Raw genomic sequence first — 13,088 nt, forward strand, 5'->3', positions numbered from 1 at the left:
TTAAAATTTTAAAATGCAATTTAAATTGCATGACTATGAAATTTTGTAGTTAACTTTTTATACTTATATTTAAGTTATGACTTTAAAATAGCCAAAATAATTGTTATATTAAAGAGTTTCACATGTAATAAAAAAACAAAAACTTATACATTGTGTTTATAATGTTCCCGTAAATCATGTTTTTGTTTTAACTTTTAATGACTATTAATAAAGACAACAAATCATAAAGTCAAAAAGAACTATGTATAAAAGAGCAACAAAATAGTGTAACAATGATGTTAAAAAGAGATTCAACTATATTGCAAAGGGAAGGAAAAAATTAATAGGGATACTATCAAACGGGCAAAAAAAATGGGTGAATGGAAGCCTGATTCTCTTCTTAATGTGAAACAAAGGAATGGGGGAGGAGGAGAAGAGTCAAATAACACACTAAAAAAAGAATGGGTCACAAAGCTAGCAAAAAATCAATAAAATACAAATATAAAAATCTCCTGTCGCTAGGTACTATATTTGTGCTATTGTTGCAATTTCATTGTTGTTTCTATAATTAAGAAGAATTTATCTTATGCTCACTGGTTATTTGGGAGGAAGCAAGAGTCAACCAGCTTCACAGAATTCCAAAATCAAATAGACAGTTAACCTAAACAGGAGTTCAAAAACGAACTTAAGATTTATTGGGGCTAAACTAAAAAAAAAAAAAAAAATGTTTTCTAATTAATTAATTCACAATGTTACCTAAAGAGATGAACTTTAATATGGATGTCCATAGGAAATTTTCTAGACTATCACTCTAATCTTTAAAGCACGGTCAATGCCTGCTCCCACCCCATACTGACTCACCTTGGGGACTAGTCGCGTCCACCAGCGGCTCCCGAGGTATGGTCACCTGCGCCATTCCTGTCTGGGTAGGTGGGATTACATGAAGCACCTGTTTATTTTCTGAAGGTCTGGTAGTGATCGTCTTGGAGACATTAAAGAAACGATATGCCATTCTGATTTACCAGGGCTACTAGGTTACTGAAGCGGACACCTACTTCTAGGATGGCCTTATTACTTCACTCCACAGACACAGCACTGAGACTGCCAATTTCTCCAAAGGTCCCATAGTGGGCAAGTGTTGAAGCTAAGATTCAAATCAATCAGTTTCACTATCGCCTATGGTCTTAAGCACCTATGATCTTAATCATGATAGCACATGCATGAAGTTTAATAACACAGAGAGAGCAAAGACAGGTTGGGCTATACAAAATCTTGTTCCCAAAAACAAAAAGTAACTTACAAGCAAACTAGCTATAGACCACACCCAGCTCCTCTCAAACACCAGTGTGCCTGACACAAGAGTAAGGACTGCTTTAAATACTATTTGTAGTCTTTGCACTCCTAAAAGCAAAAATACCCATATTTTAAAAAAGTCATAGAAAGAATATTTTCAATATAAAGAATAAGCTAGTAGTATCAAGAAACTAAGGTCATTTAGTATGATTAATAGATATTATTAAATACCATAACATTCATTAGCTATAAAATATACTCACCATTTGTGAGTGGAGGTCATATTGAAGAGGCTGCCCATTTGGGTCTAAAAGATGGAACTGCTCTGCACAGAGGGCCTGTGTATCAGTCAGTGTCTCTGGCAGATCCTGTGATGTGAGGGGATCATCTGTTTCAGCAGTAACAGGCAAAATGGTGGGGTGCTCATTCTGTCCAAAGGAAGGATCCCCAGAGTCCATACAGGTTATATGCTTTTGAAAAGTCAAAAAATAAATTTTTAATTAAAAAATGACAACGCCTTTGAAAAATATACCATATTCTTACAAAGGTTTTCTTGTTGTCGTTGTTGTTTTGTTTTGTTTTTGATTTTTTGAGACAGGCTTTCTCTGTGTAACCACCCTGGCCATGGAGCTTGCTCTGTGGACCAGGCTGGCCTCAAACTCACAGTGTCTCTGCCTCCCTAGTGCTGGGTTTAAAGGAGTGTGCCACCACTACTTGGTCTATTTTTACAGTTTTTAAAAAGACTGATAATAAACATAGAAGGACATTTATATTTCAGTTCATTATTCATTTTACTACAAGAGTTTTTATTTTGTTTTGTTTTTAGACAGGGTCTCGCTATATAATCCTGGCTCTTCTGGAGATATGTAGACCGTGTGTGGCCTCAAACCCTCCTGAGTGCTAAAGATGTGCACCGCTATGCCTGCAGAGTTTGGGTATTCTTAGTGATGGGTATTGAACACAGGACCTTCTACATGCTAGGCAACAATTTACCACTGAGCTACATTGCAGCCCAAAGTATTTCTTAAGGTAGTGGTTCTCAACCTTCCCCAAATCTGCGGCCCTTTAATATCATTCCTCATGTTATGGTGAACCCCAACCATAAAATTATTTTCATTGCTACATCATAACTGTAATTTAGCTATTGTTATGAATCATAAATATCTGTGGTTTTGGATGGTCTTAGGTGACCCCTATCAAAAGGGTCACTCAACTCCAAACAGGGCTATGACCCTCAGGTTGAGAACCACTGTCTTGAGTGAAAGCATTGACTTCCACATGTTTTAACTTTTTATTTTCCCAGGGATGCATATGGAAATGATTAAATATAATTCAATATATATAGAGAGAGAGTACAAAAATTTTATGGTATATCTAAGCATTATTTAAAAATTCTATATTAAAAATTAAATATATGAGAGATATGTATCAAAACCTTTTTGAAACAGAGTCTCAAATACGCACCCCAGGCCTGACCTTCAACTCTTGGCCCTGAGCTGTGCCTCTTGGATGCCTGGAAAACAAGTGTGTACCACCATCCCTGGTGTATTAAAAATCTTGTATCACTGAGTAAAAGACTATTTTCAAGCATGAAAAGTTGTTAAAATGCATGGTGTTCTTCGTAAGACCAGAAACCCTTGCAGTTGAATCCCTACCTCGGATTCCTGAGCTCCTCTTTTGGACTCTTTCCCATCGCTACAGCTGGCTCCTAACAAACGCTGCTGTTCCATGCTGGCTTCATATTCAGTCTCATTTTTCTCCTATTAGTTAACAGCTGAAAGGGTAAACATCTGGTCATCAACTGTAGTACTAACATTTTGACGGGGGTGTTAATCCCAAATAAATCTTTCGTCTTCCATAACCATGGTACCTTATACAATATAGGCAAAATAATTTCCATTCTATAGATAGGAAATTACTGTTTTTATTAATTAATTTGCCAAGGCACTATAATATATTTAAGGCAAATAAAAATGTTAGGATTACATAGTTCCCTCATTCTGTTCTTAATTACACTCTATATTGGCTCATTAAAACTGAATTTGTGATATAAAGTTATGTCACATTCAAAGTCTGAGAGAAAGGAGTACAGTCAGACAGAGCTACACATAAAACAAGGTCGGCCTGGAGATGACAATGAAAGCACTCATAAATGGCTTTGTGTCGCTATACAACTGCTATTATTTTGAAATTTCCCTTAGTAACTTATAAAAACTGGATAGAATCTGGAACCAAACTGGCAAAGCCATTATCACAAAGCAAGACTTCATCATACTACCTCACATCAAGTCATCAAACATGAAACAAGGAAAAACAAAACCCCAAGCAAACTTGATTTACAGATATACTTTGAACTCCATTCCAGCCAGAAATTGTGGTGTAAACCTATAATCTCAGTATTTGTGAAGCTGAGACAGATAGGTCCATGATCAGCCTCAAGTACATAATTAATTCAAGGCCACATTCAGCTATATGTGACCCTGTACCAAAAACGAAAACAACAAACAATAAAAACCAATACTACTCTGAATGATTAGAGATCCAGATCTTCAAGTACTGGCCATGAGTCAGCATGAACATCAGAGTCTTAGGTCACAGGTACTGGCTGTGAGTCGGCATGAACATCAGAGTCTTAGGCCACAGGTACTGGCCGTGAGTCGGCACAAACATCAGAGTCTTAGGTCACAGGTACTGGCTGTGAGTCGGCATGAACATCAGAGTCTTAGGTCACAGGTACTGGCCGTGAGTCGGCATGAACATCAGAGTCTTAGGTCACAGGTACTGGCCGTGAGTCGGCATGAACATCAGAGTCTTAGGTCACAGGTACTGGCCATGAGTCAGCATGAACATCAGAGTCTTAGGTCACAGGTACTGGCCGTGAGTCGGCACAAACATCAGAGTCTTAGGCCACAGGTACTGGCTGTGAGTCGGCACAAACATCAGAGTCTTAGGTCACAGGTACTGGCCGTGAGTCGGCATGAACATCAGAGTCTTAGGCCACAGGTACTGGCTGTGAGTCGGCATGAACATCAGAGTCTTAGGTCACAGGTACTGGCTGTGAGTCAGCATGAACATCAGAGTCTTAGGCCACAGGTACTGGCCGTGAGTCGGCACAAACATCAGAGTCTTAGGTCACAGGTACTGGCTGTGAGTCGGCATGAACATCAGAGTCTTAGGTCACAGGTACTGGCCGTGAGTCGGCATGAACATCAGAGTCTTAGGCCACAGGTACTGGCCGTGAGTCGGCACAAACATCAGAGTCTTAGGCCACAGGTACTGGCTGTGAGTCGGCATGAACATCAGAGTCTTAGGTCACAGGTACTGGCCGTGAGTCGGCACAAACATCAGAGTCTTAGGCCACAGGTACTGGCTGTGAGTCGGCACAAACATCAGAGTCTTAGGTCACAGATACTGGCCGTGAGTCGGCACAAACATCAGAGTCTTAGGCCACAGGTACTGGCTGTGAGTCGGCACAAACATCAGAGTCTTAGATCACAGGTACTGGCCGTGAGTCAGCATGAACATCAGAGTCTTAGGTCACAGGTACTGGCCGTGAGTCAGCATGAACATCAGAGTCTTAGGTCACAGGTACTGGCCGTGAGTCGGCACAAACATCAGAGTCTTAGGCCACAGGTACTGGCCATGAGTCAGCATGAACATCAGAGTCTTAGGTCACAGGTACTGGCCGTGAGTCGGCACAAACATCAGAGTCTTAGGCCACAGGTACTGGCCGTGAGTCGGCACGAACATCAGAGTCTTAGGTCACAGGTACTGGCCGTGAGTCGGCACAAACATCAGAGTCTTAGGCCATAGGTGCAACCGAATAAAACTGCAATGTTGGGGCTCTCAGAATTTCAGTATAGACAAGTTCAAAAGAGCTATCATATCTCACAGTGACTACAATGTTGGATACCTGAAAGCTGTTGAAAGTAGATCTTAATTAAGCATTCTCTCCTTTATTTCATGAGCATGGGTGTTTTGCCTGCATGTATGTCTTATGAGGGTGCTGGAACTGGAGTTATGAGTTGTGAGCTGCCATGTGGGTGCTAAGAACTGAATCTGGGTCCTCTGGAAGAGCAGCCAGAGCTTGCAACTGCTGATTCATCTCTCTGGCCCCTTAAATATCCCTAAAACAAAAAGACTGATAAGGGCTGGAGAGATGGCTGCTCTCCCAGAGGACCTGATTTTGACTCCCAGCACCCACAGTGGGTGGCCCACAACCATCTATAGCACAAGCTCCAAGGAATCTGATGCCTTTGGTCTCTAAGGGTTCCTGCCACAAATATATGGTTGTTTTACACACACACACACACACACACACACATATATATATACATATATATATAGAGAGAGAGAGAGAGAGAGCATTAAAAATGAAATTAATTTTAAAAAGATATACCATTCTTTTGTGGGTTTTTTTTTCTTTTTTCTTTTTTGAGACAGGGTTTCTCTGTATAGCCTTGGCTGTCTTGGAACTTGCTTTGCAATCCAGGTTGGCATCAAACACACCTGCCTCTACCTCCCGAATGCTGGGATTAAAGGCATGCACACCACCGCCCAGCCAAGATATACCATTAACAAAAAAACCAAACTGGTAATTGGGATGAGGCATGGCTCAGTGAGTGGTAGAGCACTTGCTTAGCATGCACAAAGTTCTTGGAACAGTCTTCAGAATATCTCCTCTCTCTCTCTTCCCCCCCCCCCATCTGTCACACACACACACACACACACACAGAGAGAGAGAGAGAGAGAGAATAAAAGTCATGAAAATGTTCATTCATTTGATTTAACCACACCATGTATACATATCAAATATGTTCCCCTTTATAAATAAATACAATTTTTGTCAATGAATAAAAATCTTTGAAAAAGGAAACAGTAAGTATCTAAGGAATAAAGTTAAAAATGGTAAACATAGAAGAAATATATATTAAACTCATACTAAATATTATTAAAATAAACAGTGAAGACAATAACAAATCAATATTACAAGTAGTTCTCTAGGGAAAGAAAACACTTATCAAGAAAGAGTGAGAGAAATCAGACATGGTGGTGCACGTCTTTAATCGCAGCACTCAAGAGGTAGAGGTAGAGGCAGGTGATCTCTATGGTTAGGAGCACTTGGTGCTGCTCTTACTTCAGTTCCAAGCACCCACATGGCAGCTCACAAACTGCCTGTAGCTCCAGTTCCAGGTGATGCAACGCCCTCTTCTGACTTCCATAGGCACCAAGCATGACCATAATATACACGTATAGATGTAGCCAAAACACCCATATACATATAATTGAAAAATAAGCATTTTTTGCCAGGTGGTGATGGTGTACACCTTTAATCCCAGCACTAGGAAGGCAAGAAAGGCAGATTTTTGTGAGTTTGAGACCAACCTGACTTACAAATAAAGTTCCAGGACAGTCAGATCTGTTATATTGAGGAACTCTGCCTCGAAAAAGCAAATTAATTAATTAATAATTATTTTTTAAAGAATAGGGAAAAAAACACAAATCAAATTAATATCAGGAATAAAAAAGGGACTACCTAAAGTCGACATTAAGGCAAAGATATGATGGGAAGTTCCTAGAAAAAAAGAAAACTTACCAAAATAAATTCTAGAACTATAAAGGTTGAACAGTCCTATACATGTTTAAAAACGTTGGAAATGAAAAATCTTCCCACAAAATGAGTATCAAGGCAAGACATTATATAAGGACATTTTTAGAAACCAAGCAACTATAATCTTGCATCAGCTCTTCGAGACTAAAGAGGGATTGCTCCTAATTCCTTCTATACGGAAAGAGCACAAAGGAAGAAAATTTAAAACTAATTTCAATTTTATATTAATCATGTTTCCTAGTTTTTGTTATGACCCTTCAGCATCTTTGGAATCTCACTGACCAGGGAAGGACTAGAGATATAAAAGATGCTCTGGCAAAACTAATCTCCCTATGCAAACAAGTCCAAATACTAGGCTCCCACAGCTAGCTTCATTATAGGCTCTCTGACCCTCTGGGACAGCACACCAAGTTTTAACTTCCCTAAGACCAATACAATACAACACAAGCCATAGTACAATAAGTTTGTTCAAACTTCCTGATCTCAAGCCAGCTTAGTCTGCTTAGGCTTCTCTGCCCATTTTTTTCTCTCAAAAACCACAAACAAGGTTCTTCTGCAGTCTTCTGCACCCATGTGTTCCTGCCACCAACCTCGGTGTCACTCTGTGTGGTTCTCTGGGGTACAGCATGCCCACTCCTTTTGAGAACTGTGAATAACAGATTATCTTCTCTTCGTCTGTTGGTCTCAACATACCTAAATGAAAAGTAAACCATAATTATGCATATGAATGGAAAACAGCCAAATATAATCACAGTGAACAAACTCTGCTCTGATTGGGCTTAGGAGATAGCTGGTAAAGGTGCTCGTTGCCAAGCCTCGTGGTTCATATTTGAGTCCTGGAACCCAGATGGTGGAAGGAGTGAGCCAAGTCCTGCAAGCTGTTCTCTGGCTTCCACATGTGCACAGTAGTGTGTGCTTGAATAAGCACAAGCATGCACATGTGTGCACATACATGCCTGATCACACTAAATAAGTCAGTAAATAAATAAAAAAATTAAATATTAAAATCTCTAAAATTGGGCTGAAAAAAAAAAACAGCTAAACAATTAAGAGCACTTAGCTGATTCCTTGGAACCATTTTCAACTTAGAGTTTCTGGTGCCCACAGTAAGGTCACTGTGACCACAGATAGAACAGATATTCTTATTCCAGCTTCTGCATATTGATGAAACAGGCTGATATCTCCCTTCATCCATCTAAAACTCTTCCTTATACCTATAGGTTTCAAAGGACTCAAAGAGTGTTCTTTAATCTTTAAGCAACAGACACTCATTTTTCAATGATTTTTAACTTCAGACAAATAATATCGATAAACAAATAATCTTTCTCCTTTTCATGTATCTCTGCCAGCATTTGTTTGACTTTAACCATTCTGACGAGAGTAATATAAAATCTCCTGATAGCTCAAGATGCTTGTTGAACATTAAAAAGAAAAAAAATCTTAGTAATTTTTTTTCCCTTGTGAGCTCTGTTTAGTTCCACTCTGAGACAGTTTAATTGGATTGTTTGGGGTTTCTTTTCTTGAGTCATTTGTGTATTCCAGATACCAGCCCTCTGTCAGATACATCAATTCACAGCAGCTATGACTGCACACATAAGACAGGATCAGGCCAAAGTCCAGGAACCAGAAAGAAGTGAGAGTCACGAAGTTCCACCCCAACTGGGGATAGCTGGCTGCTGAGGGCTCCTGTGGGAGGAGGGACAATTACTTTCCTCAGGGATTCGACCTTGAGAGGTTACTCAGGCTCTAGTAGATGGCCCCGCATTAATGACCCCTGTACACACTGGCAGCACTAAGATGACTCAGTGGGTTAAAAAAAAAGGCACATGAAGTTGAGAGTGTCCAGGGGGTGAGAAGTTGGAATGGAGGGAGGGGACGGGAACAGTGGATGGATTTGGTAATTTATACTATTAAAACATAAAAAATGTAAAAAACAGTGGCTGGAGAGATGGCTCAGCGGTTAAGAGTATTGCCTGCTCTTCCAAAGGTCCTGAGTTCAATTCCCAGCAACCACATGGTGGCTCACAACCATCTGTAACGAGGTCTGGTGCCCTCTTCTGGTCTGCAGGCATACACACAGACAGAATATTGTATACATAACAAATAAATAAATAAATATTTTTTTAAAAAATGTAAAAAACAAAAAGACAACTAATGAATTGAAAAAAAAAGTTTAGGCCTTGCGGTGGTGGCGCATGCCTTTAATCCCAGCACTAGGGAGGCAGAGGCAGGCGGATCTCTGTGAGTTCGAGGCGAGCCTGGTCTACAAGAGCTAGTTCCAGGACGGGCACCAAAGCCACAGAGAAACCCTGTCTCGAAAAACCAAAAAAAAAAAAAAAGTTTAAAAAGTTATTACCTTCAGGCAGTGGCTCAGGTTTCAAGCTCGGATCCCTACATTCTGTTAGCCTCAGAAATGTCCTTTTATAGTCATTGACAGTCTTCCTTTGGGGCACTGAATTACAATAGTGCCAACTTTGTTCATGTGAAAATTGTAATTATGTCTTCACAGTAGCATGTTCTCTGCAAGGAAATAATAGTCAATGTATATTTTACTCTTCTACACACAAAACTACTACATTTCATGGTATACGTTTTGTTTATTGACAGGCTAACATGGTAGAACATTATTCTGCTCAGTTGAAAGAGCTAAAGTCTGACACCACTTATGTCCTAGAAGAGGCAACTTAACCCTTGTCCTGCTTCCTTATCTACAATTAGACATTTATTTTAGGCCCAACATTCTATAATAATCACTGAAACAAAGATTTCTGTAGCCACATATTTTTTTTCCCCTCAATGAAAGTAATTACCAGTAGAGCATCTTTGGAAGCCACGAGCTGAAAATAAAGTTTCTATACCTACAACCTCCAATCCTAGAGCTGACAAATGTATCTTGTAAGCATGAATTACCAGGACTAGGGAACAGAAAGAAGCATTAAAGATAGAATCTTTGGGGGTTAGAGAGATGGCTCAGCAGTTAAGAGCACTGGCTGCTCTTCCAGGGGCCCTGGGTTCAATTCCTAGTATCCACATGATGGCTCATGTTTGTGTCATACAAATGTACACACACAAAAACACCAGTGCACATTAAGTAAAAATACATTAGTTTTTTAAATGATGGAGTCTATTTTTATTTATTTATTTTATTTATTTTTGTGGGGGGGGGGTTCAAGACAGGGTTTCTCTGTGGTTTTGGAGCCTGTCCTGGAACTAGCTCTTGTAGTCCAGGCTGGTCTCTAACTCACAGAGATCCGCCTGCCTCTGCCTCCCGAGTGCTGGGATTAAAGGCGTGCACCACCACCGCCAGGCTGGAGTCTATTTTTTAGTAAATTTTGGAGAGCTTGCTTTTCTTTTTCTGGGAAATGGCCTTCTAGGATGTTCCTATCACTTTACAGAACTGGATTTTATTCTGTATCAAAAGTATAGGTTTCCAGGCTGGAGAGATTGTTCAGTAGTTAAGAACACATACTGCTTTTGCAGAGGACCAAGGTTCAGTTCCCAACACCCATGTGCAGTGGCTCCACATGGGGATGCCACACTTTCCTCTGGCCTTGTGGGTCTGTACTCAAGTGTATAAACTACAAACAAGGCACATACATATACAAACAAATAAAAATGAATTTTTTAAAAAAATAAAGGTTGGTAAGAAACTTACGGCTTCTGTGTTTTCACTTTCTAACAGCTGTTTGACTGTTTACACATGGTAAAGGCATGGCAGAAGGCTGGAGACTAGTCCAGACACGGACGTTTCTTTATAAATGTTATTACTTGGGATATGGATCTTCGACTTTGATCAACAGCAAGTTTATGTGTCCAAGGCTTTAAGAGTAATTTCTCAGGTGTACTTCCTGGAAAACTGTCACCATTAATCTTGTATTGCTCCCCTAACCTTTCTGGATTAAAACATATCCTTTAAAACTAATAATCTAAACCAGGTGTGATGGTGCATGTCTTTAATCTCAGTATTGAAGAGGCAGAGGCAGGCAGCTCCAACTTAAACGTTTTACTTTCTAGTAGAAAAGTTAAGGATCATGTTTACCACTTTTACCTGTAATTGTGATTTCTACAGCTCTTGTCCTGCACACACACACACACACACACACACACACACACACCTTTTTATTTCGTTGCTCTTTGAGAGCTTAATTTAATTTAATTTTACACAGATTCCAAAGTGACTTTATTATCTGTTTAAGGGTTAGCCAAACACAGTGGTGCCTACCCTCTTATCCTTGGGGGCACAGTCTGAGCCCATGAGAATACCTGGAACCAGGATCCCTAAAGCGAGCACAAACAAATGATTTTATAATTAAGCAGAGAGAGAGAGAGAGAGAGAGAGAGAGAGAGAGAGAGAGAGAGAGAGAGAGAGAAAGTGTCTTAACGATATACTTTAGTAAAACTTCCATGATGTGGTCTCTGAAATAGCTTGTTGATTGTAGATGTTACTAAACTAGCCTACAGCTTTTCTTCCCAAATTAAAAATTCCATCATTTGACGTAGAACACTTTAAAACTTCTCTTTGGCAGATGTGAGCTGCCACTGTCATCACCTTTGCACTTACTGAAACACAGACTTAATTAATTAATTAACTGTTACTGACTTAATAACCAAAAAGGTTACTATTACCAACAGGTGGGCAGTGGAGTGGATACTGTCCCTGGACATGATATCCCTGATAGCACAGTGTAAGACATTATGTTACTTACTGAGAAAGACATACAATCTAAAACTCATGAGTTATTTCTAGGCCTTCCATTTAATATTGACAGCAGGTAACTGAGACTAGGGAACACAAAACCATGAATAAAAGGGAACTATGGTAATTCTCCTAAGAACCCATAACTTGGGCTACGATATAGCTAGGAGGAGAGTGCTTGCCTGGAACACATAAAACCTTAATTCCAGAACTTTAGATTCAGGTTCAAAACAAACAACAGCCAAATGTGGTAGCAGGCATATATAATTCTAGTATTCAGGAAGTAGGGGCAGGGGATCTCAAGTTCAAAGCCAATCTAGGAAAACACAGTGAATTCAAATCCATCCTGACTACATAGAAAGACTGAGACCCTGTCTCAAAACAAAAGATTGAAACACAAAGAAATATTTTTCCCTGTTGGGGGTCCTCCAGATAACAGTGAGTCTTCATGAGGACCACAGTAAATGAATCCCAAAGGTTTTCAGTTGATATTAACTAAACTTTTAGGAAACCAAGACACAAAAGCATTAGTGATGCTATCCCAAGCACTGCCTGGATACAATGAAGACATCCAAGTTACTGACGGAAGAAAAAAATCATGCTGGGTATTCTACATTTTGCAAAACTAATAACTAGTTTTTCCTTAACTAAACATCTTAGCCAAATAAAAACATCTTTTAGTGAATCCAAGATTTCTGCTTTGCAAATTGACGTCTTTCCTTGAGTAATTCAGATTCTGCATCTTTCTAATCATAGCTCCATTCAAATTAAAATAAAAAGTATTGACTTTTAACTATTGGTAACTTGATAAAGTTCAAATTAAAGAAAGTTTAAAAGGCTAATTAATCAATCATATGCTATCAGTAAGTAAGAATTCAATAGTCACACTTCAAGTTAGGAATTTCAAGTTTCAGCTGTCGCAGATTATTTAATGTAAATCCTCAACATTGTAATGGCTTACATGTAAAGTCTTATCAAAGTGATTTCTTTCTGGAGCTTGGGCAGAGGTTTTCTCATTTTATGCCTCTACCTACATCAGTGATGTTTCTATTTAAAACTTGTACTGCTAGCTCTTACGAAGTCAATAGTTAACATTTAGAGTGCTTCTTATGTGACATTTAATTCTCGCAGTTGATCAAAGTGTGACACAAAGGTTATGTAGCACAGGTAGAATCAAATGCAGGCATTCCTGTTACAGGGCATGCAATTCTGTAAGGTGGATACACTGAAACTGTCATGCTTTTACTGTCATTGCTCACTTAACAAATGGTTGTTTTTTGCCTTTAATTGTTTAGATCACTTCTAATTTTCTACAGATGATTTAAATATTAGGCAACATATTTAAAAAAAAGAAAAGCTTCCGTTGTTTTCACCTGCACACATACCGCTAAGCCCACACATTTTGCAATCCAGTTCTGCCTGCCTCTCAATTATTGTCCCCGGAGTGCCAAGCGCTCCACCCGCCGCGCTCCTTGGAGGTTTTTGGGCAAATGCCTTAGAATGTGACTT

The 13,088-nt window shown here is 39.4% G+C and overlaps 1 protein-coding gene across 6 annotated transcripts in view; it reads right to left on the minus strand.

The window, feature by feature from the left end:
• Carf (calcium responsive transcription factor) overlaps nucleotides 1-13,088 on the minus strand; it is a 36,405-nt gene that overhangs the window by 22,519 nt on the left and 798 nt on the right. The window contains exons 1-7 of one of the 6 annotated variants that reach the window (XM_075956120.1): nucleotides 12,965-13,012; nucleotides 11,106-11,161; nucleotides 9,240-9,403; nucleotides 7,474-7,576; nucleotides 2,928-3,046; nucleotides 1,536-1,742; nucleotides 841-961 (exon numbers count right to left, since the gene is read on the minus strand). In XM_075956120.1, the coding sequence (XP_075812235.1) occupies nucleotides 841-961; nucleotides 1,536-1,742; nucleotides 2,928-3,002 (403 nt within the window). In that variant the 5' untranslated portion in view covers nucleotides 3,003-3,046; nucleotides 7,474-7,576; nucleotides 9,240-9,403; nucleotides 11,106-11,161; nucleotides 12,965-13,012. Of the gene's footprint in view, nucleotides 1-840; nucleotides 962-1,535; nucleotides 1,743-2,927; nucleotides 3,047-7,473; nucleotides 7,577-9,239; nucleotides 9,404-11,105; nucleotides 11,162-12,964; nucleotides 13,013-13,088 lie in introns of those variants that run through there. The other 5 variants (XM_075956122.1, XM_075956121.1, XM_075956119.1 and 2 more) reach the window with 5 other exon arrangements.

This window comes from Microtus pennsylvanicus, chromosome 22, assembly GCF_037038515.1.
Source record: "Microtus pennsylvanicus isolate mMicPen1 chromosome 22, mMicPen1.hap1, whole genome shotgun sequence".
Classification (NCBI taxonomy): domain Eukaryota; kingdom Metazoa; phylum Chordata; class Mammalia; order Rodentia; family Cricetidae; genus Microtus; species Microtus pennsylvanicus.